At 42.2% G+C, this 24,450-nt stretch overlaps 8 protein-coding genes across 8 annotated transcripts; all 8 read left to right on the plus strand.

Annotated features, from left to right (window-relative positions):
• Positions 1–437: 437 nt before the first annotated feature.
• Positions 438–2,847, plus strand: LOC117789202 (zinc finger protein 420-like). The gene has a single exon (XM_034628284.1). It carries the CDS (start codon positions 530–532, stop codon positions 2,759–2,761), a length of 2,232 nt encoding a protein of 743 aa, XP_034484175.1. The 5' UTR covers positions 438–529; the 3' UTR covers positions 2,762–2,847.
• Positions 2,848–3,160: 313 nt separating this feature from the next.
• Positions 3,161–5,144, plus strand: LOC117789206 (zinc finger protein 616-like). Its single transcript, XM_034628289.1, has one exon. It carries the CDS (start codon positions 3,253–3,255, stop codon positions 5,059–5,061), a length of 1,809 nt encoding a protein of 602 aa, XP_034484180.1. The 5' UTR covers positions 3,161–3,252; the 3' UTR covers positions 5,062–5,144.
• A 355-nt stretch (positions 5,145–5,499) lies between these two features.
• Positions 5,500–7,718, plus strand: LOC117789205 (zinc finger protein 431-like). Its single transcript, XM_034628288.1, has one exon. It carries the CDS (start codon positions 5,515–5,517, stop codon positions 7,696–7,698), a length of 2,184 nt encoding a protein of 727 aa, XP_034484179.1. The 5' UTR covers positions 5,500–5,514; the 3' UTR covers positions 7,699–7,718.
• Positions 7,719–8,269: 551 nt separating this feature from the next.
• On the plus strand, positions 8,270–10,645 carry LOC117789203 (zinc finger protein 675-like). The gene has a single exon (XM_034628286.1). It carries the CDS (start codon positions 8,288–8,290, stop codon positions 10,490–10,492), a length of 2,205 nt encoding a protein of 734 aa, XP_034484177.1. The 5' UTR covers positions 8,270–8,287; the 3' UTR covers positions 10,493–10,645.
• A 480-nt stretch (positions 10,646–11,125) lies between these two features.
• Positions 11,126–13,622, plus strand: LOC117789204 (gastrula zinc finger protein XlCGF58.1-like). Its single transcript, XM_034628287.1, has one exon. The coding sequence runs from the start codon at positions 11,228–11,230 to the stop codon at positions 13,415–13,417; it is 2,190 nt and encodes a 729-aa protein (XP_034484178.1). The 5' UTR covers positions 11,126–11,227; the 3' UTR covers positions 13,418–13,622.
• Positions 13,623–14,235: 613 nt separating this feature from the next.
• On the plus strand, positions 14,236–16,695 carry LOC117789201 (zinc finger protein 708-like). The gene has a single exon (XM_034628283.1). It carries the CDS (start codon positions 14,318–14,320, stop codon positions 16,589–16,591), a length of 2,274 nt encoding a protein of 757 aa, XP_034484174.1. The 5' UTR covers positions 14,236–14,317; the 3' UTR covers positions 16,592–16,695.
• Positions 16,696–17,425: 730 nt separating this feature from the next.
• LOC117787941 (zinc finger protein 85-like) lies at positions 17,426–20,488 on the plus strand. The gene is made up of 2 exons (XM_034626579.1): positions 17,426–19,963; positions 20,024–20,488. Exon 1 carries the CDS (start codon positions 17,528–17,530, stop codon positions 19,949–19,951), a length of 2,424 nt encoding a protein of 807 aa, XP_034482470.1. The 5' UTR covers positions 17,426–17,527; the 3' UTR covers positions 19,952–19,963; positions 20,024–20,488.
• Positions 20,489–21,500: 1,012 nt separating this feature from the next.
• On the plus strand, positions 21,501–24,277 carry LOC117788680 (zinc finger protein 91-like). Its single transcript, XM_034627513.1, has one exon. The coding sequence runs from the start codon at positions 21,568–21,570 to the stop codon at positions 24,064–24,066; it is 2,499 nt and encodes an 832-aa protein (XP_034483404.1). The 5' UTR covers positions 21,501–21,567; the 3' UTR covers positions 24,067–24,277.
• The last annotated feature ends 173 nt before the right edge of the window (positions 24,278–24,450 follow it).

Here is a 24,450-nt window from a genome sequence, read left to right on the forward strand (position 1 = left end):
ACCGCAGAATGTAGAACTCCACATAAAAAATTAAGTCACGGGTATAAACATATAATACAAATCAAGTAATAAAAATCTTTTGTTGCGGTTAGAGAATTTCAATCGGTTAATGCCAGTTAAAAAATAATTTCCTAAAGGGAATTTAACTGATCCAATGGATTAATTACTCACTTATGTGCAAAACAAAATTATGTATTATTTAATTTAAATCTTCAAGAGAATTAATTTATCTTTATTCATTTAGACATATATCTCAATAATAAGTCATAGGCCAAACTAAATACATAAATTCATAACACACACACACAGTTAAGTTATTCAAGCGTTTCTAGTGCTGGTAAGTACGGCAAAACCAATGATGTACTCATTTTCGTAATCGATACCTGTACTGACGCGAAAGTACTCATGTTAACGAAGTACTCGTTTAATTAATCGATGCTTGAGACTACCGCTAATGCAAAAATTTGCTCTGAGTAAAACTTTGTTAAAATCAAAATAAGTTGCATTATAAAGAAATTGAGCAAGCAAAATGAATGAGGAGACTCCAGCCTCCATACATACAATATGCCGCACTTGTTTATCCAACCTGCAACACGATGAAGCCTTCGATTTGTTTGTTGTTCCGGGTCTGGCCAAGAAGTTGTGTGTGTGTACTTCGCTGTCGGTGGAGCACCTGGATGGATTCCCCAGAAACCTCTGCACCACCTGTCACAGCCGTCTTAATGATTTGCATGACTTTCAGAAGCAATGCGTGGAATCTGTGCAGAGATTCAAGGAGTTAATGTCTAGAAACACCTTCATAATCCAAACTATGCCGGAGGACGATGTTGTCACTGAAAAGGAACCCATTAACTTTGACCCACTATTGAATACTAAAATGGAAATTGACAACGAGGAGGATGTTTTTAAAATGCTTGAAGATGTTGACAAAGAATCCGATGATGTAGATAATCTGGAGGATGCATTTAATGACAGTGGAAGTGACTATAACAATGAAGATGCGGACTTCCAAGTGGATAGCAGCGATTCCGATGATGAGATGCCGCTGTCACGCCTACGAAGTAATTCAAAGACCACAAAGTCCAAGGCCAAAAAGGATGATGAAGAGCAGGAATCGTCAGAATCAAATGATGAAGATGACCCCAAAGAGAAACCGAAACGCAAGCGAATTCCAGCAGCTGAGCGTCATTTGCATCGCACTCTTGAATGTCACATCTGTCGTCAGAGATTCAAAAAGGCATCACGTTATGAGGAGCATATGAAACACCACAATGATCAATTGCCATTTCAGTGTACAGTGGAAACCTGTAAGAAGGGATTTACTACTGCCGCAGGACTGCGTCATCATATGGATCACACGCACCCGGAACTCTGCGAACTCATTCCCTGTACTGTGGCTGGATGCGAAGAATCCTTTCCACGCACTCGCATGCTCACACATCATTTAAAGAAGGTGCATAAAATTCTAAAACCTGAAATTCGTAGTCATCCTTGTACGGAATGCGACAAAGTATTCCGTTGTCCGACGGCGCTCAAGAAGCACATGTATAAACACACTGGCGAGGAGCCGCCAATTTCATGCAACATCTGCAACAAACGCTTTTTCATCAACAGCGAGCTCCGGGATCATCTGTTGCGTCATGCCGGCGTCAAGAATCATGTGTGTCCTTACTGTGGAGTGGGCAAAACGACCAGGCAGGAGTGGAACAAACACATCTTGACGCACACCCGGGAGAAGCAGTTCCAGTGCCGGCAATGCGATCATGCCTCTCACAACAAGCAGGCTCTGGCCAATCATGTCAAGGTGGTGCACATGAAGATCAAGAACTTTGCCTGCCAGTATTGTGGCAAGACCTTTGGCAAATCCCATGCTTGTAAGATCCATGAAAGATTGCACACGGGAGAGAATTGCTGCGAGTGTAAGATCTGTGGCAAGGTCTTTCTCTTCGAGAAGAGATTGACCAAGCATCTGCAGCTGCATGAGAAGCGTGATATACCAGCTGAAGAGGCTCCAGCTGAAGCAGATGCACAGAAGGAGCAGCTTGCAGAGCCAATCGATGTAAAGAAGGAACCAACAGTTCCCGTCAAGCCGAAAGTTCCCGCCAAGCCAAAGAAGTCACGTCGTGTGGAGCGTGTGGACATCTCTCAGCTGGCAGGCACCTCTGTGAATCCCATACCATCGGTATCAGTGCCCTCCTGGTCGCCACAGGTCAACTTTACCAAGAAGGAAGGCCAACACATTTGTCCAGGCTGTGGACGTGGCTTCAATCACATTGGCAATATGAAGCTCCACTACAAAGTCATCCACGAAAAGATCAAGGACTTTGCCTGTCGCTACTGTCCCAAGCGCTTTGGCAAGGCACAATATCTGCAACATCATGAGTATACACATACGGGCGAGAAGCCGTACGGCTGTAAAATATGCGATAAGCATTTCAGTCATGGTTCATCTTTAAGGAAGCACATGTTCTCACACAATCGACCTCCAAAGGCACCAAAGGCACCGAAGCCGCCGCCCAAGACAAAAGAACAGATGCCCAAATTAAAACTAAATAAGCAACCAGCAAAGAACTATGAACAGTACCAGGATCCAGCTGCGGAACGAGCGGCTGCAACGGCGGAGTTAATGGCCCAGCAGCTGGACGAGAATGAAGCGAAGCGCAGGGCGGAAGAGAAAACCCGGGAAATTCAGGAGGCAGCGTGCCAGCAGCTCCAGAAGCTGCAGCAGCAGCAGATTTCCTACGACAGCTTTGCTGAATAAAACTCCAAATATAGTATTACGCAATTTTTTCCTGTATCGAAATATTTCAAATTGGTTACTATATAAACTTAATGTACGAACTGTAATTAGTTATTTTTATTTAGAAATAAGCACTCGGACTCATATTTGTATACTATAATACAATAATGAGTTTGCATTAAATATTTTTTGATTTGTTTAGGATTTGATCAGTCGAAGAAAAATTTAAATAAAATTTAAAGATAATTAAAATTTAAGAAGAATTTTAAAACATTAACTATTTTATTGGCGTATATCCAACCAGCAGACATTTTTTATTGGTCCGCTTCAAAAAACAATTCGATTTACACTTAAATTTCAAATTTTGCGCCAACATATCTGAAAGTGTGAGCAACGAGCTGCCAGTTTATGTTAATCGTTACTCAACACTTACGGATAGCTAGTAATGCATTTAAGTTATTTGAGCGAAAAGTGCAAAGATAGTGGAATTTTGAATAAATTGCTAACACAAAATGAATGAGGAGACTCCAGCCTCAATTTATACAATATGCCGCACCTGTTTGTCCAACTTGCAAGAAGATGAATTTTTCGACTTGTTTGTTGTTCCGGACCTGGCCAAGAAGTTGTGTGTGTGTACTTCGCTGTCGGTGGAGCACCTGGATGGATTACCTAGAAACCTCTGCACCTCTTGTCACAGCCGTCTAAACGATTTGCATGACTTTCGGAAGCAATGCGTGGAATCTGTGCAGAGATTCAAGGAGTTGGTGATAAGCAACAACATTTCATTACAGTCAAATCCGACGGACAGCTTTGAAGAGCTGCCTGATCCACTTTTGCATACAAAAATTGATGTTAATAATGAAAAGGATGTTTTCAAAATGCTGGAAGATGTCGACAAGGAATCCGAGGATATAGATAATCTGGAGGATGCATTTAATGACAGTGGAAGCGACTATAACAATGAAGATGCGGACTTCCAAGTGGATAGCAGCGATTCCGATGATGAGATGCCGCTGTCCCGCCTGCAAAGTAAAGCCAGAGCCACAAAGACCAAGACCAAAAAGAGGGATGAAGAGCATAAATCGTCCGAACCGAATGATGCAGATGATCCCAAAGAGAAACCGAAACGCAAGCGAATTCCAGCAACTGAGCTTCATTTGCAACGCTTCCTTGAATGTCACGTCTGTCGTAAGAGGTTCAAGAAGAAATCATGTTATGAGGAGCATATAAAACACCACAATGATCAATTGCCATTTCAGTGTACAGTGGAAACCTGTAAACAGGGATTCACGCAATTCGCAGGACTGCGTCATCACATGGATCACAAGCACCCGGAACTCTGCGAACGTACAATCGCCTGTACAATCGCTGGATGCAATGAATCCTTTCCACGCAATATCATGCTCACAAATCATTTAAAGAAGGTGCATAAAATTCTAAAACCGGAGGCTCGTAGACATGCATGTACGGAATGCGACAAAGTATTCCGTAATCCAACGGTGCTCAAGAAGCACATGTATAAGCACACTGGCGAGGCGCCGCCCATTGCATGTAACCTCTGCGACAGACGCTTTCACATGAACTGCGAGCTCCGGGATCATCTGCTGCGTCATGCCGGCGTCAAGAATCATGTGTGTCCACACTGTGGTGTGGGCAAGACCACAAAACAGGAGTGGAAGAAACACATCTTGACGCACACACGGGAGAAGCAGTTCCAGTGCCGGCAGTGCGATCATGCCTCCCACAACCAACAGGCTCTGGCCAATCATGTCAAGGTCGTCCACATGAAGATTAAGAACTTTGCCTGCCAGTACTGTGGCAGGATCTTTGGCAAATCCCATGCCTGCAAGGTGCACGAGAGACTGCACACGGGAGAGAATTGCTGCAAGTGTAAGATCTGTGGCAAGGTCTTTCTCTTCGAGAAGAGATTGACAAAGCATCTGCAGGAGATGCATAAAGGAGATGCTAAAGGAGATGCGGACAAGGAGCTTACAGAGCCAATCGACATGAAGAACGAACCAAGAATTCCCGTCAAGCGGAGAGCTCCTGCCAAGCCAAAGAAATCACGAAATCAAGAAAAAGACCAAGAAGAGATACCCAAAATAAAACTGAATAATCAACGAACAAAGAACTATGAGCAGTATCAAGATCCAGCTGCGGAACGAGCGGCTGCAGCGGCGGAGTTAATGGCCCAGCAGCAGGGCGAGATTGAGGCGAAGCGCAGGGCGGAAGAGAAAGCCCGGAAAATTCAGGAGGCAGCGTGCGAGGAACTCCAGAAATTGCAGCAGCAGCAGATTTCCTATGACAGCTTCGCTGAATGAAACTCTGAATATAGTATTGTATTAGTTCACCGCTATAGCGATAATATTTCAAATTGAGTACCATATAAACTTAATGTACAAACTAAAAATTGTTATTTTTATTTAAGCATAAGCACTCGGACTCATTTTGGTATACTATAATGCAATAATGAGTTTGCATTAAATATTTTTTGATTTGTGATTTGATTTATGAATCCTATTAACTATGATCATTCAAAGAAAAATTTAATTTAATTTAACAAAGGGGCGTAAATCCAACCAGCAGACATTTTTTATTTGTCCGATTCACACTTAAATTTCAAATTTAGCGCCAACATATCTGAAAGTGTGAGCAACGAGCTGCCAGCTTATGTTAATCGTTACTCAACACTTACGGATAGCTAGTAATGCATTTAAGTTATTTGAGCGAAAAGTGCAAAGATAGTGTAATTTTTATTAAATTGCTCACACAAAATGAATGAGGAGACTCCAGCCTTAATTTATACAATATGCCGCACTTGTTTGTCCAACTTGCTAGAAGATGAAGCCTTCGATTTGTTTGTTGTTCCGGACCTGGCCAAGAAGTTGTGTGTGTGTACTTCGCTGTCGGTGGAGCACCTGGATGGATTCCCGAGGAACCTCTGCACCACCTGTCACAGCCGTCTAAACGATTTGCATGACTTTCGGAAGCAATGTGTGGAATCTGTGCAGAGATTCAAGGAGTTGATGTCCAGAAACACCTTCATAATCCAAACTATGCCGGACGACGATCATCCTGTTGTGAATGCAGCGCTGCAGGATGATGTTGATGAAGAGGAGCACATTAAATTTGACCCTCTGTTGACTTCAAAAATAGAAATCGACAACGAGGATAATGTTTTTAAAATGATTAAAGATGTTGACAAAGAATCCGATGATGTAGATAATCTGGAGGATGCATTTGATGACAGCGGAAGCGACTATATCAATGAGGACATGGATTTTCAAGTAGATAGTAGCGATTCCGATGATAAGATGCCGTTGACACGTCTGCGAAGTAGTTCAAGAGCCACAAAGTCCAAGAAAATAACGGATAAGCCCAAAGAGAAGGCAAAACGTAAGCGTGTTCCAACTGCTGAGAGACAATTGAATCGCCCCATTGAATGTCACATTTGTAATCAGAAGTTTATTAAGTCATCATGTTACGAGGAGCATATGAAACACCACAATGATCAATTACCATTTCAGTGTTCAGTGGAGAAGTGTAAAAAGGGATTCACGACTTCCACAGGACTAAACCATCATATGGAGCATACGCACCCGGAATTATGCGAACTTCATCCCTGTACAGTCGAAGGATGCAGTGAATCCTTTGCCCAAACTCGAATGCTGACTCAACATCTGCGAAAAGTACATAATATTGCGAAGCCCATAATACATCCATGTCCGGAATGCGATAAAGTATTCCGTTGTCCAATGGCTCTGAAGAAGCACATGTATGATCACACTGGAGAGGAGCTGCCCTTCGGCTGTAACATCTGCCAGAAACGCTATCGAGTGCCCACGGAACTTCGGGATCATCTTTTGCGCCACGCCGGGATCAGAAACTTTGTTTGTCCTCTTTGCGGTGTGGGCAGGACCACAAAACAGGAGTTGGACAAGCACATGCTGACTCACACAAAGGAAAAGAAGTTCAAGTGTGATCGATGCGATCAAACCTTCAAAGACAAGCCATCTGTGTCCAGGCACATCAAGGTGGTGCACTTGCAAATTAGGAACTTTGTCTGCCAGTATTGCCAAAAGTCCTTCGCCAGCGCTTATCACTGCAAGACTCACGAGAAATTACACACTAGAAACGATTGTTTTGAATGTAAGATCTGTGGAAGCAGTTTCCCTTTTGGGAGTAGATTAACAAAGCACTTAAGGACTCATGAGAAAGGCAAGAAGACGAAAACTGATGGGGATGTTCAGAAGGAGGTGAAAGAACCAGTTGTAATAAAGAAACCAAAAATTCCTGCCAAACCAAGAGATCTACGTCGTGTGGAGGTAGTTAATATATCTCAATTAGCTGGCACTGCTGTTAATCCGTTTCCATCGGTACTAGTATCATCCCCGCAAGATAATTTAACCAAAAGCGAAGGAAAACCCATTTGTCTGGACTGTGACAAAAATTTTACCACAATTGGTAATTTGAGGATCCACATCAAGACGGTACACGATAAGATCAAGGACTTTGCCTGCCGCTTCTGTCCCAATCGGTTTAGCAAAAAGTGTAATCTCCGTCGTCATGAGTATACGCATACGGGGGAAAAGCCGTACGAGTGTAAAGTATGCAATCAGCATTTTGGACATGATAAAACCTTAATAAATCATATGAAATCACACAACAGAAAAGAGCCGAGGAAAAGAAAGAAAGCTAAGCCCAAAACAAAAGATCCTTCAAAAGAACCTCAGGTCTCTAGAGTGAGACTGAATACGGAACCACGGAATTACGAGCAGTATCAAGATCCAGATGCAGAACGAGCAGCTGCAACGGCTCAATTGATGGCCCAACAACTGGAAGAAAGTGAAGCGAAACGTAAAGCGGAAGAGAAAACTCGGAAAATTCAAGAGGCAGCATGCGAGCAGCTCCAAAAATTGAAACAGCCGCAGATCTCCTATGATAGCTTTTCTAAATAAAACTCAGTTTACTTTTACTATATCTTGTACTTTTATTTTATAGTAGAAATTGCATGGGGCTGTCTATAAAGAAAGCGGAAATTAAATTTTTGAAAGGAGCATTGAAGGAATACAGGGAATCAACTTGACTCCTGATGTTGGCTAAGTAAAAGTTTGTTTTGGTTTTCTGTTTTTAATTTAGAGCAAGTAATTTTTATAGAATAGGGTTTTTAATTATTTTATTTATTAAGCCTGCAGCGGGGATGTTTTTGTTGATGGCTTTATTTCCTTATAATGCTCTTGATCTTTAATCGGTCGCTTGAATTTATTTTGTTTATAAACAGCTGACTTACCTTCTAGGGACGCCGAATAAATTATTAACAGCGCAGGGTTGCAGGAAAAAAAATCACATACACAGCTGTTTAAGAGCTCACAGTTTTAACATTCAAGTGTTTGCACTGATACTCAATACAGCAAAAGTACTGCTGTTAACGATGTACTCGTTTAAGTTGTCGTTACCCAACACTTACGGATGCAATTGCACCTCTCCAAGTTGATTTTTGCTGAAAGATCGAAAATTGTTTCATTTTTAGACGATCACACACCAAAAATGAGTGAGGACACTCCACCCTCAATACATACAATTTGCCGCACTTGTTTGTCCAACTTGCAAGAAGATGAATCCTTCGACCTGTTTGTTGTTCCGGACCTGGCCAAGAAGTTGTGTGTGTGTACTTCGCTGTCGGTGGAGCACCTGGATGGATTCCCGAGGAACCTCTGCACAACCTGTCACAGCCGTTTAAACGATTTGCACGACTTTCAGAAGCAATGCGTGGAATCTGTGCAGAGATTCAAGGAGTTAATGTCCAGAAACACCTTCATAATCCAAACGATGCCGGAGGAAGATGCTGTCACTGAAAAGGAACACATTAACTTTGACCCACTATTGAATACTAAAATGGAAATTGACAACGAGGAGGATGTTTTTAAAATGCTTGAAGATGTTGACAAAGAATCCGACGATGTAGACAATTTGGAGGATGCATTTAATGATAGTGGAAGCGACTATAACAATGAAGATGCGGACTTCCAAGTGGATAGCAGCGATTCCGATGATGAGATGCCGCTGTCCAGCCTGCGAAGTAATTCAAAGACCACAAAGTCCAAGGCCAAAAAGGTTGATAAGAATAAGCCTAAAGAGAAGCCGAAACGTAAGCGTGTTCCAGCTGCTGAGCGGCATTTACATCGCACCATAGAATGTCACATTTGTAATCAGAAGTTTATTAAGTCATCATGTTACGAGGAGCATATGAAACACCACAATGATCAATTGCCATTTCAGTGTTCAGTGGAGAAGTGTAAAAAGGGATTCACGACTTCTACAGGACTAAAGCATCATATGGAGCATACGCACACGGAGCTATGCGATCTTCACCCCTGCACGGTCGAAGGATGCAGTGAATCCTTTGCACAAACTCGAATGCTGACTCAACATCTGAGAAAAGTACATAATATTGCCAAGCCTATTATACATCCTTGTCCGGAATGCGATAAAGTATTCCGTTGTCCAATGGCTCTGAAGAAACACATGTATGATCACACTGGAGAGGAGCTGCCCTTCGGCTGTAACATCTGCCAGAAACGCTATCGAGTGAACACTGAACTTCGAGATCATCTACTACGACATGCCGGAATCAAAAACTTTGTTTGTCCTTATTGCGGTGTGGGAAAAACAACTAAACAGGAGTTGGACAAGCACATGCTGACTCACACAAAGGAAAAGAAGTTCAAGTGTGATCAATGCGATCATACATCCTCGAGTAAGCAACGTATGTCCAAGCACATCAAAGTGGTTCACTTGAAAATCAAGGACTTTGTCTGCCAGTATTGCCCTAAATCCTTTAGCACTGCTTATGACTGCAAGATCCACGAGAGGTTGCATACTCGGAATAATTGTTTCGAGTGCACAATCTGTGGAAGAAACTTTCTTTTTGAGAGCAGATTAACAAAGCATTTGCGGACTCACGAGAAGCGCAAAATTAAATCTGCTACGAGCTCCAAAAAGTCGGAAACTGATGGGGATGCTCAGAAGGATTCGAATGAACCGGAATCCGTAATGAAAGTACCAGAAATTCCTCCCAAGCCAAGGGATCCACGTCGAGTTGAGGTAGTGGATATGTCTCAACTAGCTGGCACTGCGGTTAATCCCTTTCCATCCGTATCGTTATCATCATGGTCCACGCAAGAGGACTTCAACAAAAACGAGGGTCAGCATACTTGTCCGGAATGTGGCAAAAACTTTAACAAAATTGCTGGTTTGAAACTGCACATAAAAACGGTACACGATAAGGTCAAGGACTTCGCCTGTCGTTTCTGTCCCAAGCGTTTTAGCAAGTCCTATCATCTTCGTCATCATGAGTATACACATACGGGGGAAAAGCCGTACGAGTGCAAAGTATGCAATCAGAACTTTAGGCATGACGCAACCTTACGAAAGCACATGGAATCACACAACAGACCACGAAAAGAACCAAAGGAACCAAAAAAGCCCAAGCCCAAGCCAAAAGATCCTTCAACAGATCCTCCGGTGCCTAGAGTCAGATTGAATACGGAACCAGTAAAGAATTACGAGCAGTATCAAGATCCAGATGCAGAACGAGCAGCTGCAACGGCTCAATTGATGGCCCACCAACTGGAAGAAAGTGAAGCGATGCGTAAGGCGGAAGCAAAAACCCGGGAAATTCAAGAGGCAGCATGCGAGCAGCTCCAGAAATTACAACAGCAGCCGATTTCCTACGATAACTTCACAAAATGAAGCTTCGAACAGAATATATAAATAATTCTTAGTAACCTATTATAATTTGATATTGTAAGTTAGTTGCATAAATGTTTCCATTAAAGTATTAACGCACTTTTATTGTTAGTAAACAATAACTGGCATAATTAAACAATTTATTAAATTCTAAATGTATACACCTGGGGTCTTAATTATTTATATGTTCCATGGTTATTTTTTAAGTCCCAATTTTCTTATAAAATAATCAGTATTGAAATCTTTATACTTACCACTTGAGTTAAAGTTCCGTTTATTTTTTACGTATGTTTATTGTTTATTATTTATTATTTTTTATCTTTTTGTTATTCAAACGTTATCAAAATCAGCTGTGTGATTTGTTGTCAGAGACTGCGCTGTAGCTGCTTTTATCTTTCTGTTTCCGACATTTCCTTTATGATCTATATATTGTTTCTCTTTCATTTAAGTTTTCAATAAATGACCTGCTTTAATTTTTTTATTTACCGCATAGCTTATTCCGTTGTGTGAATTTTAAAATTGGGCAGTGATAGTAAATACGTCAAAAATACTCATGTTAACAATGTAGTCTTTTATGTGAGTAATTGTTATTTAGTACTGAAGCAATAGTACTCATGTTAGCGATGTTCTGGTTAACAGTAATCGTTACTCAACACTTACAAATATTAATGCACAATTTTTCACTCGTCCAATTTTTGTTGATAATACGAAAGTAATTGAGTTAATTGCACACCCAAAATGAGTGAGGAGACTCCACCCTCAATGCATACAATATGCCGCACTTGTTTGTCCAACCTGCAACACGCTGAAGCCTTCGACCTGTTTGTTGTTCCGGGTCTGGCCAAGAAGTTGTGTGTGTGTACTTCGCTGTCGGTGGAGCACCTGGATGGATTCCCCAGAAACCTCTGCACCACCTGTTATAGCCGTCTCAACGATTTGCATGACTTTCAGAAGCAATGCGTGGACTCTGTGCAAAAGTTCAAGGAGTTGGTGTCCAGAAACTGCTTCATAATCCGCACAATTCCGGAGGATGATCCTGGCGTCGTGGATGCTGCTGTGCAGGATGTTGTCCATGAAGAGGAGCACATTAACTTCGATCCTCTTTTGAATACAAAAATAGAAATTGACAATGAGGAGGATGTTTTTAAAATGATTGAAGATGTCGATAAGGAATCTGAGAATGATGAGACTTGGAAGGACGCGTTCAACGATAGCGGAAGCGACTATAACAACGAGGATATGGGATTACAAGAAGATAGCAGCGATTCCGATGATGAGATGCCGTTGTCCCGCCTGCGAAGAAATACCAGAGCCACAAAGTCCAAGACCAAATCGGATGATAAAGATAAGCCTAAAATAACAAAGCCGAAACGTAAACGTGTTCCAGCAGCTGAGAGACAATTGAATCGCCCCATAGAATGTCACATTTGTAATCAGAAATATTATAAGGCTTCACGTTATGAGGAGCATATGAAACACCACAATGATCAATTACCATTTCAGTGTTCAGTGGAGAAGTGTAAAAAGGGATTCACGACATCTACAGGACTAAAGCATCATATGGAACACACGCATCCGGAACTATGCGATCTTCACCCCTGTACAGTCGAAGGATGCAGTGAATCCTTTGCCCAAACTCGCATGCTCACTCAACATCTGAGAAAAGTACATAATATTGCCAAGCCCATTATACATCCATGTCCGGAATGCGATAAAGTATTCCGTTGTCCAATGGCACTGAAAAAACACATGTATGATCACACTGGAGAGGAGCTGCCCTTCGGCTGTAACATCTGCCAGAAACGCTATCGAGTGAACACTGAACTTCGAGATCATCTACTACGACATGCCGGGATCAAAAACTTTGTTTGTCCGTATTGTGGCGTGGGCAGGACCACAAAACAGGAGCTGGACAAGCACATCTTAACACATACGAAGGAGAAGAAGTTCAAGTGTGATCAATGCGATCATACCTCCCACAACAAACAATGTATGACCAAGCACATCAAGGTGGTGCACATGAAAATTAGGAACTTTGTCTGCCAGTATTGTCCAAAAGCCTTTGGAAGTGCTTATGGCTGTAAGAACCACGAGAAGTTGCATACTAGGAACGATTGTTTCGAGTGCACAATCTGTGGAAAGAAATTCCTCTTCGAAAAGAGACTAACGAAGCATTTAAGGACTCATGAGAAGCGCAAAAATAAATCTGATACAAGTTCTAAAAAGACGGAAACTGATGGGGATGTTAAAAAGGAGTCGAAAGAACCAGTAGCCGTTATGAAGAAACCAGACATTCCTCCCAAGCCCAGGGATCCACGTCGAGTTGAGGTAGTGGATATATCTCAACTAGCTGGCACTGCGGTTAATCCCTTTCCATCGGTATCTGTATCATCTTGGTCAACGCAAGAGGACTTCACTAAGAACGACGGTCAGCACATTTGTCCGGAATGTGGCAAAAATTTCAACAAAATTGCCGGATTAAAGCTCCACGTCAAGACTGTACACGATAAAATCAAGGACTTTGCCTGTCGCTTCTGTCCCAAACGATTTGGCAAATCAAGCCATCTCCGTCATCATGAATATACACATACGGGTGAAAAACCGTACGTTTGCAAAGTATGCAGTCAAACTTTCAGGCATGATGGAACATTAAGAAGACATATGGAGTCACACAACAGACCTCCAAGAGAACCGAAGAAACCTAAGCCCGCTCCAAAAGATCCACAGGAACGTAGACTGAAACTCAATATGGAACCAGTGCAGAACTATGAGCAGTTTCAAGATCCAGATGCAGAACGAGCAGCTGCAACGGCTCAATTAATGGCCCACCAACTGGAAGAAAGTGAAGCAAAGCGTAAGGCGGAAGAGAAAACCCGGGAAATTCAAGAAGCAGCGCAGAAGCAGCTCCAGAAGTTGCAACAGCCGTAGAGTTCCTATGATAGCCCCACTGAATAAAACTTGGAACTAAGTGTATCATACAAGTCTCAGTAATATTATTTCTTAAATAAAATTTTCCTTAAAATTGAAAATTTAATCTTAATCTTAACTAAATGTATATACTGATTATAATATGCTACTTTAAGTTAGTTACATGGATTTTATCATAAATAGAAATATCTAAACATTTTTTATTATTACGAACTAGGATAATAAAAATAATGAATATATTTAATATTTCGAATTTTCGGTGTTTTCTGAATTCAAAAACAGCTAAATGTTGGGCTGACATGGGTTAAGAAATTTCGTTTTGCATAAATTATATTTTATTTAAATTGTCCGCTTTATAGTGAAACAGGCTGCTATATAATAGTTTTGTCAGCGTATTTTGATCATACCTGCGAAATAATATGTATATATATGTTAATCCAGCGTCTACACTTTTTGGTAATTTTCTGTTCGTTACTTATCTATCTATTAATTTTACGCGGTTTTCCATATCCTGTTCGTCAAGACTGCCAACTTAACTTAAAGAAGAATCTTTACTTTCAAGCCTGCCAGCTTGACTTGCAATATATAACGATACTTATCGTGTGAAAATTTTAACATAAAATCTAATAAGATGACAACAGGGTTACTTATTATTACTAAAAGCCGGTATTGTTAGTTCAGCAAACTATTTAAATTTATATACACAAAGATTTGGAATCTCAGCTTAGCAGAGCAACTTAGACTCCAAAATTACTCATGTTAACGATGTTTATAGCACTAGCGGTAAAGTACTCATGTTTACAATATACTTTGTTAAGAAAGTAGTCGTTACCCAACACTGACGGATAAACATCAATGCATCAATTTTCTCTTAGTTAATTTTCGTTGACAATACGCAAAATGACTGAGGAGACTTCACCCTCAATACATACAGTTTGCCGTACTTGTTTGTCCAACCTGCAACACAATGAAGCCTTTGATCTGTTTGTTGTTCCGGGACTCGCCAAGAAGTTGTGTGTCTGTACTTCGCTGTCGGTGGAGCACCTGGATGGATTCCCCAGAAACCTCTGCACCACCTGTCACAGCCGTCTTAATGATTTGCATGACTTTCAGAAGCAATGCGTGGACTCTGTGCAAAAATTTAAGGAGTTAATATCCAGCACCTGTATTGTAATCACAACTATTCCGGAGGACGATCCTGGCGTCGTGGATGCTGCTGTGCAGGATGTTGTCCATGATGAGGAGCACATTAATTTCGACCCACTGTTGGATACAAAAATGGAAGTTGACAACGAGGCGGATGTTTTTAAAATGATTGAAGATGTTGACAAGGAATCCGAGGAAGTAGATAATCAGGAGGATGCATTTAATGACAGCGGAAGCGACTATAACAATGAAGATGCGGACTTCCAAGTGGATAGCAGCGATTCCGATGATGAGATGCCGTTGTCCCGCCTGCGAAGTACTTCAAGAGCCACAAAGTCCAAGACCAAACAGGATGATAAGGATAAGTCTAAAGAGAAGCCGAAACGTAAGCGGATTCCAGCTGCTGAGCGTGAGCTTCATCGCTTAATCGAGTGTCACATTTGTCGCCAGAAGTTCAAGAAAGCAGTATGTTATGAGGAGCATATGAAACGCCACAATGATCTCTTGCCATTTCAGTGTACAGTGAAAAAGTGCCAGAGGGGATTTACGACTTCCACAGGACTGAAACATCATATGGAGCATGCACATACGGAACTATGCGATCTTCATCCCTGCACAGTCGAAGGATGCAACGAAGCCTTTGCTCAAACTCGCATGCTCACTCAACATCTGAGGAAGGTGCATAATATTGCCAAACCGGAAATCCATCCATGCTCCGAATGTGAGAAAGTATTCCGTTGTCCAATGGCATTGAAGAAGCACATGTATAAACACACTGGCGAGGAACTTCCATTCGGCTGTAACATCTGCCAGAAACGCTTTCGGGTCAATACTGAACTTAGAGATCATCTTTTGCGTCATGCTGGGATCAGAAACTTTGTTTGTCCTTATTGTGGCGTGGGCAGGACCACAAAACAGGAGCTGGACAAGCACATCTTGACACATACGAAGGAGAAGAAGTTCAAGTGTGATCAATGCGATCATACCTCCCACAACAAACAATGTATGACCAAGCACATCAAGGTGGTGCACATGAAGATCAGGAACTACTTATGCCAGTATTGCCAAAAGTCCTTTGCCAGCGCTTATCACTGCAAGAACCATGAGAAACTGCACACTCGGAACGATTGCTTCGAGTGCAAGATCTGCGGCAGGAAGTTTCTCTTTGAGAGCAGATTAACGAAACATTTGAGAACACATGCCAAGAAAGGTAGCAAAACCACTGCGAGCTCGACAAAGACAGAAACTGATGTGGAAACTGCACAGACGGAGTCGACAGAAGTCATGAAAGTACCAGAAATTCCAGTCAAGCCGAGAGATCCGCGTCGCATTGAGATTGTGGATATATCTCAGTTGGCTGGCACCATTGTTAATCCCATTCCATCGGTATCTGTATCCTCCTGGTCGCCGCAGGAGAACTTCACCAAGAACGAGGGCCAGATCGTTTGTCCAGACTGTGGACGAGGCTTCAACCATCTGAGCAATATGAAACTGCACTACAAAGTTGTACACGAAAAGATCAAGGACTATGCCTGTCGCTTCTGTCCCAAACGCTTCAGCAGATCTCAATATCTCCGTCACCATGAGTACACACATACGGGAGAAAAGCCATACGAGTGTAAAGTGTGTAATCAAAGGTTCAGACATGATGCCACATTGGGAAGACACATGCAATCGCACAACAGACCTCCAAAGGATCCAAAGAACCCAAAGCGTCAGAGAAAAGATCCTCAGGAGCCGAGACTGACACTGAACACGGAACCAATAATGAATTACGAACAGTACCAGGATCCAGATGCAGAGCGAGAGGCTGCAACGGCTGAGTTGGTGGCCCAACAACTCAACCGGGAGGAAGGTGATGCCAAGCCCAAGTGGGGACTAGCCAAGGGTGGGGAGGTTCAGGAGGCAGCCTGCGAGCAGCTCCAGAAGTTGCGACAGAAGCAACTCGAGAAGGTTTCCTATGACAGCTTCGCTGACCAAGTTCCCGAATCTGGTATTCGCAAGGACATAGCCAAAAATCATGTATAAACAAACTGTATATTAATCCTTGCCTGTAATTTTGATTCCTTAATGTACATACTTTCTGAATCGACAATTTTTTTAATTCATTATATTATTAGAATCTTATATTATACCATTATATAATTTATAATTTGTTTTTTTACAGCTTGCAATAGATACAATTTAAAATTGAAAATTATTTACAATTTACAATTTAAAATATGATTTGAATCAAGTATTATACCAAAATCTATAATCATTTTTTTTACATTTTACAATAAGTTAAATTTAAAATTGAAAATTTGATATTTTTTAATTTAAGAGAACTAAGACTTTGTTTCTCAAAAATTTTTTAAATTTACCGTATGATTGAATTCGAATATTGTACCTAATTTTAGAATTTGCTGTATTATATATTTCAATAAAGACAATTTGAAATCAATAATTATTTAATGTTGATATTTAAGCTTATTAGCAATTTTTAAAATTTAATTGAATCTAAAATACCGCCATAATTTATAACTTACTTTTATTAATTTCAACTAAGAGCAGTTAATCCCTTGTAATTATAAATCTAAAATAATTTGGTATAAGAAAATGAAAGACTTTAAATTTAAATATAGGAAAAACATTTTTAATGAAAACTTTAAAGATGCTTTGATAATACTTTTATTATCAAATTTTCAAGCTACGAATAAATATACCCAATTGATAATTTAATTTTATTAAAGACAATTTAAAATTGAGGAATATTAAAATTTGTTATCAAATAAATCATTTAACGAAAGCAGCTATCAATAGTATCGAGTACTCGTGATTACTCGCTGAAGTAACCGATATGTTAAGTACTCGTTACTTTTATGGACGCGTATACATAGTTTTTCTCAGCGGAGAAATTGTGCTGGAAATTGATTTGATATAAAACTTTGCAATTGACTTAAGCAAGAAATAGACGAATACAAAATGAATGAGGGGAGTGAATACTCCATACACTCGATATGCCGCATTTGCTTGAATCACCTGCGCAACGATGCGGTGTACGATTTGTTTTTGGTGCCAGGATTGGCCAAGAAATTGTGTGTCTGCTCCTCTTTGTCGGTGGAGCAGCACGACGGATTCCCGAAGAACCTCTGCACCAGCTGCTACACGAAGCTGAACGATCTGCATGGCTTCCAGAAGATGTGCGTGGACTCGGTGCAAAAGTTTCAGGATATGGTGGCCAATAATTATTTTACTCCAGTCATATCCGATATAAATCAGATTGATAATGTGGATGTACTGAATATTGCGCCTCCGGAGGGTGAAATGGAAGAAGATCGCATTAATTTTGATCCGCTGTTGAATACGAAAATCGAGGTAATTGAGAATGAGGATGATGTGTTTAAAATGCTGGAAGATGTGGACAAGGAAGTGGAGGATGTGGACAAGGAGGGGGAATCAACATCAGAGAGTGAGGAAGATAATGATGAGGATGGAGATGGAGACGGAGATGGTGACTTTGAGGTGAACAGCAGTGAATCCGATGATGCAATGCCGCTGTCCAGGCTGCGAGGCTCAACCCGAGGAGCAACCAAAGCTAAGGCCAGAAAAACAACCAACAAACGCAATAATGATTATGATGACAATTCCTCCAGCTCCGAATCCAATGATGATGATGATGACGACGACGAGGATGATGATAGACCCAGATCGAAGGGAAAACGCAAGAGAATACCAACTTCGGAGCGGGATCGTCATCGTTTAATTGATTGCCACATCTGTCATCAAAAGTTCAAGAAGGCCATACGCTATGAGGAGCACATGAAGCATCACAATGATCTGCTGCCATTCCAGTGCACGGTGGAGAGCTGCAAGAAGGGATTCACCACCGCTGGAGGACTGCGTCTGCACATGGATCATGCCCACATTGAGTTCTCCGAGGTGCATGCCTGCACCTTTGAGGGATGCGACAAGACATTCCCCCGCTCCGTCTTGCTCACGTTCCACATGAAGAAGGTGCACAAGGTGGCCAAGCCGGATGTCAAACGTCATGCCTGCACCGAGTGTGAGAAGGTGTTCCGCTGTCCCACTGCTTTAAAGAAGCATATGTATAAGCACACGGGAGAGGAGTTGCCCTTCGCCTGTGAGATCTGCGGCAAACGTTTCCACATACACAGCGTGCTCCGGGATCATCTGCTGCGTCATGCCGGCGTCAAGAATCATGTGTGTCCTTACTGTGGAGTGGGCAAGACCACACGACAGGAGTGGAACAAGCACATCTTGACGCACACTCGGGAAAAACAGTTCCAGTGCCGGCAATGCGATCATGCCTCCCACAACAAACAGGCGCTGTCCAATCATGTCAAGGTGGTGCACATGAAGATCAAGAACTTTGCCTGCCAGTATTGTGGCAAGACCTTTGGCAAATCCCATGCTTGTAAGATCCACGAGAGATTGCACACGGGAGAGAATTGCTGCGAGTGTAAGATCTGTGGCAAGATCTTTCTCTTCGAGAAGAGATTGACCAAGCATCTGCAGCTGCATGAGAAGCGTGATGTTCCACCAGCTTCGACAGCTGTGAAACCTCCAGATGCTCCGAACGTCAGTCAGGATCAGCAGCAGCAGCAGAGTCATTCGACGGAGCCAGTTGATGTCAAGCCACTGCCAGTGGTGCCGCCCAAGCCCAAGAATTCGCATCGTGTGGAGCGTGTGGACATCTCTCAGCTGGCGGGCACCTCTGTGAATCCCATATCTTCTGTATCCGTTCCCTCCTGGTCACCGCAAGTCAACTTCACCAAGAAGGAGGGCCAACACATTTGTCCCGGCTGTGGACGTGGCTTCAATCACATTGGCAACATGAAACTCCACTACAAGATCATACACGAGAAGGTCAAGGATTTCGCCTGTCGCTATTGTCCCAAGCGCTTTGCCAAGGCGCAATATCTGCGTAATCACGAGTATATACATACGGGTGAGAAGCCCTTCGAGTGCAAGATCTGTGGCAAGCATTTCCGGCAGGAGCAGGTGCTAAAGACGCATCTCAAGGTGCACGACAAGCCGCCCAAGCAGCCCAAGGAGAAGAAGCCGCCAAAACCATCAGTGAGCAAAGCCCGAGGCTTAAAAGTGGAGCTCAACAAGAAACAACCAAAGATTCATGACGAATATCAGGATCCGGCGGCGGAACGAGCGGCGGCAACAGCTGCACTCCTCGCCCAACAGATCGAGGAGAACGAGGCGAAGCGGAAGCAGGAGGAGGCAAATCGCAAGATTCAGGAAGCCGCCTGTGAGCAGCTCAATAGGCTACAAAAGCAAATCCAGAGCGAAAAGGGATCCTACGACAGCTACTATGGACAGAAGACGGAAGCGGAGGGCGTTAATCCCGATGTTCTCAAATTAGATCATGTTTAAAATGAGAAAACGGTGAGAATGAGTTTCTTAATCAATGTAAAAGATTCTCCTCTTTATGTATAATTCTTACAGCTGTCCCAGTCGATTTAAGAAATACCCCATATACCATATATATGATCCTACTATCTATGCGAATCCCTCAAATGGCTTCATAACACATCCAACCTGTAAAACTCTTGACAACTTAATCATTTTAATTGTAATATTATTAAATTTTAATTAATCTAACAAATCTAAAATTATTGCACACTTATCCATATTTTGAGATATAATTGAATTGAGAACTCTTCTGAGAAAAAAACTTAATATCTTAATTAATTGAATCCATGGAACTTCAAATTTATAGCAAGATTATTAAATTAGATAAAATCGAACTACTAGAAAGGAAATAATTATTTTGAATCGAAAACAAGGAATCAAGTTACTTCAACGCTATAACTCCAATAAAAAAGGAAATATATAGGATCGATGGAGCTCTATAAATCCAAAATGTTGTCTAGATTTGAACGCACAATTTCAAATTAACAGCAAGATTCTTAACGAAAAAAAATAAAGTAATAATACTGAAGAGAAAAAAATAGAACTATATAGGCCGGAACTCAACTTACTTCAACGCTATATTTACGACCTAAAAATGGAAATATTATATAGATCAATGGAATTATAAATATGACATCAAAATCTGTCAAAATTAAATGCTATGCTATGGATTAAAAACACACACAATTATATAATATCTTTCAAGCTATTAAATTAAGTACTATAATCAAAATAACAACATGATTATTATGATTATTATTTAAGGAAATATATTATCGTATATATTAAAACTAAGACGTGTTTCCACTTCATCCACTTTTTAAGGGGCTTATAATTATGATACATGGGTAAGGGGTCCCCCGTCTAGAACAAAAACCACCCGAGACTACTATTAATTGCTTGTCTCTATTTGTTTTTATTTTAAACAACACACACATACAAGCGTGTGTGTGTGCGCGCATTAGTGCTGGCAAAAATATAGCTAAGCTCAGCTATTTTTTAATTACAAAAGCTAAAAACTTAGTTCTTTAACTACGCTATTTCGTATCTCTAGCAAAATATTAAGTAATTCAACAAATTTGAATATTTCTAATGCATGTTTAATAAATGCTTAGCTGTTTCTGGTTACATTTATATCTTTTCCGCTGTTTTAGCCATTGATATTCGGGCAACACTGTTGCGCCTTTGTATATACAACTAGAGGTGTGCAACGGGTGGAATCTTCATATGGAACAACTATCGATATACTGACAAAGTGACCGTACTCGATGGTCAAGTCAGACTAATTTTTTCCAAAATGTACTTATTTTTTTAAATAAAAAAAATCAAACCAGATCGAAAATTTTTACTGGAGTGGTAGCAATCGGCTTCAGGACACTGCACCGAAAAACAACGGCACTTTTCGTTCACTGAACGAACTGTTTTTGAACTAAATGAAGTACAATCAGGTACTTAGTTCGTTCGTTCACTTTAGTGACTAGTTCAATAGAACTTAATCCGAACGAGTCGATACATCTCTCATAGTAAATTCTATTTTATTACGCTACAAACATAAAGTAACAGAAAGCGATTACAAAATGAATGAGAGGAGTGAATACTCCATACACACGATATGCCGGATCTGCTTGAATCAGCTGCGCAACGATGCCGCCTACGATCTGTTCCTGGTGCCAGGACTGGCCAAAAAACTCTGTGTCTGCACTTCACTCTCGGTGGAACAACAGGATGGATTCCCCATGAATCTGTGCACCAATTGTTATAGCCGGCTTAATGATCTGCATGACTTTCAGAAGCTGTGCGTGGACTCGGTGCAACGATTTCAGGAGATGGTGGCCAATAATTTTTTTACTGCTGCAGCGGCACAAATCAATCAAATGGATAACTTTGATGAGCTGAATGTGGCGTCCCAGGAGGCAGAGTTGCCTGGGGAGGAGGAGGATCGCATTAACTATGATCACAAGATGGAGTTGATTGAGAATGAGGAGGATGTCTTTAAAATGCTGGAGCATGTGGACAAGGAGGCGGAAGAGGTGGAAAAAGAAGTCAAACAGGATGTGGTGGCGGAGGATGAGGATTACTCCATGGAGAGCAGCAATGACTCGGACCATGATGTGGACTTTGAGCCCAATAGCAGCGATGGGGATGATGATATGCCGCTGGCGCAACGCTTGCGAGGATTACCTAGAACTAAGAGGAAGCAGGAAGAGGAGGAATTTAGCTCAGGATCAGAGATGGCCAAGACGAAACGCAAGCGTATTCCGGCCGCAGAGCGTCATCTGCATCGCATCATTGATTGCCACATCTGTCATCAGAAGTTCAAGAAGGCCATACGCTATGAGGAGCACATGAAGCATCACAATGATCTGCTGCCATTCCAGTGCAAGGTGGAGAGCTGTCGCAAGGGTTTCACCACCGCTGGAGGATTGCGGCTGCATGTGGATCATGCGCACACGGAATTGTCCGAGGTGCATAGCTGTAGTGTGGAGGGTTGTGGCAAGAGCTTTCCACGCATTCGTCTGCTCACGTTCCACATGAAGAAGGTGCACAACATCTCCAAGGCGGCGGCACCACCCCGAGATTACCCCTGCAGCGAGTGTGAGAAGGTGTTCCGCTGTCCCATGGCGCTGAAGAAGCACATGTATAAGCATGATGGCAAGGAGCTGCCATTTCCCTGTAATATCTGTGGCAAACGCTTTGTCATCAACAGCGCACTCAAGGATCATCTGATGCGGCATGCGGGCATTAAGAACTATGTGTGTCCGTACTGTGGTGTGGGCAAGACCACCAGGCAGGAGTGGAACACACACATACTCACACACACGCAGGAGAAGAAGTTCAAGTGTCATATATGCGAGCACGCCTCCCACAACAAACAGAGTCTGGCCAATCATATCAAGATTGTGCACGAGAAGATCAAGAACTATGCGTGTCAGTATTGTGGCAAGACCTTTGGTAAATCGCATGCCTGCAAGATCCATGAGATGACGCACACGGGAGAGAAGCGCTGCGAGTGCAAGGTCTGTGGCAAGAAGTTCCTCTATCCCAAGAGTCTGACCAAGCATCTGAAGACGCACGAGAAGCGTGTGCTGCGTGCCATTGAGACATATAGACAGCGACAGGTGGAACTGGGCGAGGGAGCGACAACGGAGCCAACAGATGTGCCTGTCCCGTCCAGCACAGCGGAGGCAGTCGATGTCATCATGTCCCAAAATGCCGCCGATGAGCTGTTGAAAGTATGCGCCGAATCGGTGGCCACCATACCCAAGGATCCGCGTCGTGTGCAACGTGTGGACATCGCTCAGCTAGCTGGCACCGCTGTCAATCCCATACCATCGGTATCAGTGCCCTCCTGGTCACCGCAAGTCAACTTCACCAAGAAGGAAGGCAAGCACATTTGTCCTGGCTGCGGTCAGGGCTTCAATAACATTGGCAACATGAAGCGGCACTACAAGATCATCCATGAGAAGGTCAAGGATTTCGCCTGCCGCTTCTGTCCCAAGCGTTTTGCCAAGGCGCAGACACTGCGTCATCACGAGTGGATACACACCGGGGAGAAGCCCTTCGAGTGCAAGACTTGTGGCACACATTTCCGCCAGGAGACGGCACTGAAGCGTCACCAGCGCACACATGAGAATCGTCCGCCTGTCATCTCATCAAAATTCTATGCGGCTCGGGAGGAATTGGAGGAGCAGGAGCGCAGCAAACGCGAGGCGAGACGCAAAGCGGAGGCGAAACGCAAGGAGATTGCCGAGGCAGCCAAGGAGCAGCTCTCGTCGCTGCACAAAATCGAGGCAACCGATAAGAATCTGCACTCGTATGATGAATACCAGGAGGCAGCGGCGGAGCGAGCGGCAGCATCCGCTGAGCTCCAGGCGCAGCAGTTCGAGGAGAACGAGGTGAAGCGGCGGGCGGACGAGGAGCGTCGCAAGATTCAGGAAGCCGCCTACGAGCAGCTACAGAAATTGCAGCAACAGCAGGAGATTGAAAAGGCGACCACATCCTATGATGGCTACTATGCTCAGAAGGCACATGCCGATGGCACCACACTGGATGATCTAAGGATCGACCATGTCTGAATTAAACCAGCCACAACTCCCGCATGATAAGATTTCAAAAATGTTATCAATTTGTGAAAATACTTTAAGAACTGAATGGCAGCCAGAAAAAAAAAAACAATATTAAACTTATATCTTAAGAATGCAATATTTTGAAATCCTTATAATTAATTAGCATTACTCCTAGACTTAAGAAAAGTTAGCTCTAAGTTCAAATAAAAACATAATATTTTTAAAAAATGTGTATTACTTGTATAATAAAAGACATTTATTAATATTACAATACAATTCACAAATTAATTATAAGAGATTTTTTAGGGAATCTCAAGGTAGATTGTTTCTTTAACAATGAAATTATTAAAATCTATATTCTTGCTTACATTTAATTACATCTCTTTAACACAT

This window comes from Drosophila innubila (genome assembly GCF_004354385.1).
Source record: "Drosophila innubila isolate TH190305 chromosome 3L unlocalized genomic scaffold, UK_Dinn_1.0 0_D_3L, whole genome shotgun sequence".
NCBI lineage: Eukaryota > Metazoa > Arthropoda > Insecta > Diptera > Drosophilidae > Drosophila > Drosophila innubila.

Bases quoted from the DNA above. Each gene is read 5' to 3' on its own strand.
- LOC117789202 (XM_034628284.1), top strand. From the start codon at position 530: ATGAATGAGGAGACTCCAGCCTCCATACATACAATATGCCGCACTTGT.
- LOC117789206 (XM_034628289.1), top strand. From the start codon at position 3,253: ATGAATGAGGAGACTCCAGCCTCAATTTATACAATATGCCGCACCTGT.
- LOC117789205 (XM_034628288.1), top strand. From the start codon at position 5,515: ATGAATGAGGAGACTCCAGCCTTAATTTATACAATATGCCGCACTTGT.
- LOC117789203 (XM_034628286.1), top strand. From the start codon at position 8,288: ATGAGTGAGGACACTCCACCCTCAATACATACAATTTGCCGCACTTGT.
- LOC117789204 (XM_034628287.1), top strand. From the start codon at position 11,228: ATGAGTGAGGAGACTCCACCCTCAATGCATACAATATGCCGCACTTGT.
- LOC117789201 (XM_034628283.1), top strand. From the start codon at position 14,318: ATGACTGAGGAGACTTCACCCTCAATACATACAGTTTGCCGTACTTGT.
- LOC117787941 (XM_034626579.1), top strand. From the start codon at position 17,528: ATGAATGAGGGGAGTGAATACTCCATACACTCGATATGCCGCATTTGC.
- LOC117788680 (XM_034627513.1), top strand. From the start codon at position 21,568: ATGAATGAGAGGAGTGAATACTCCATACACACGATATGCCGGATCTGC.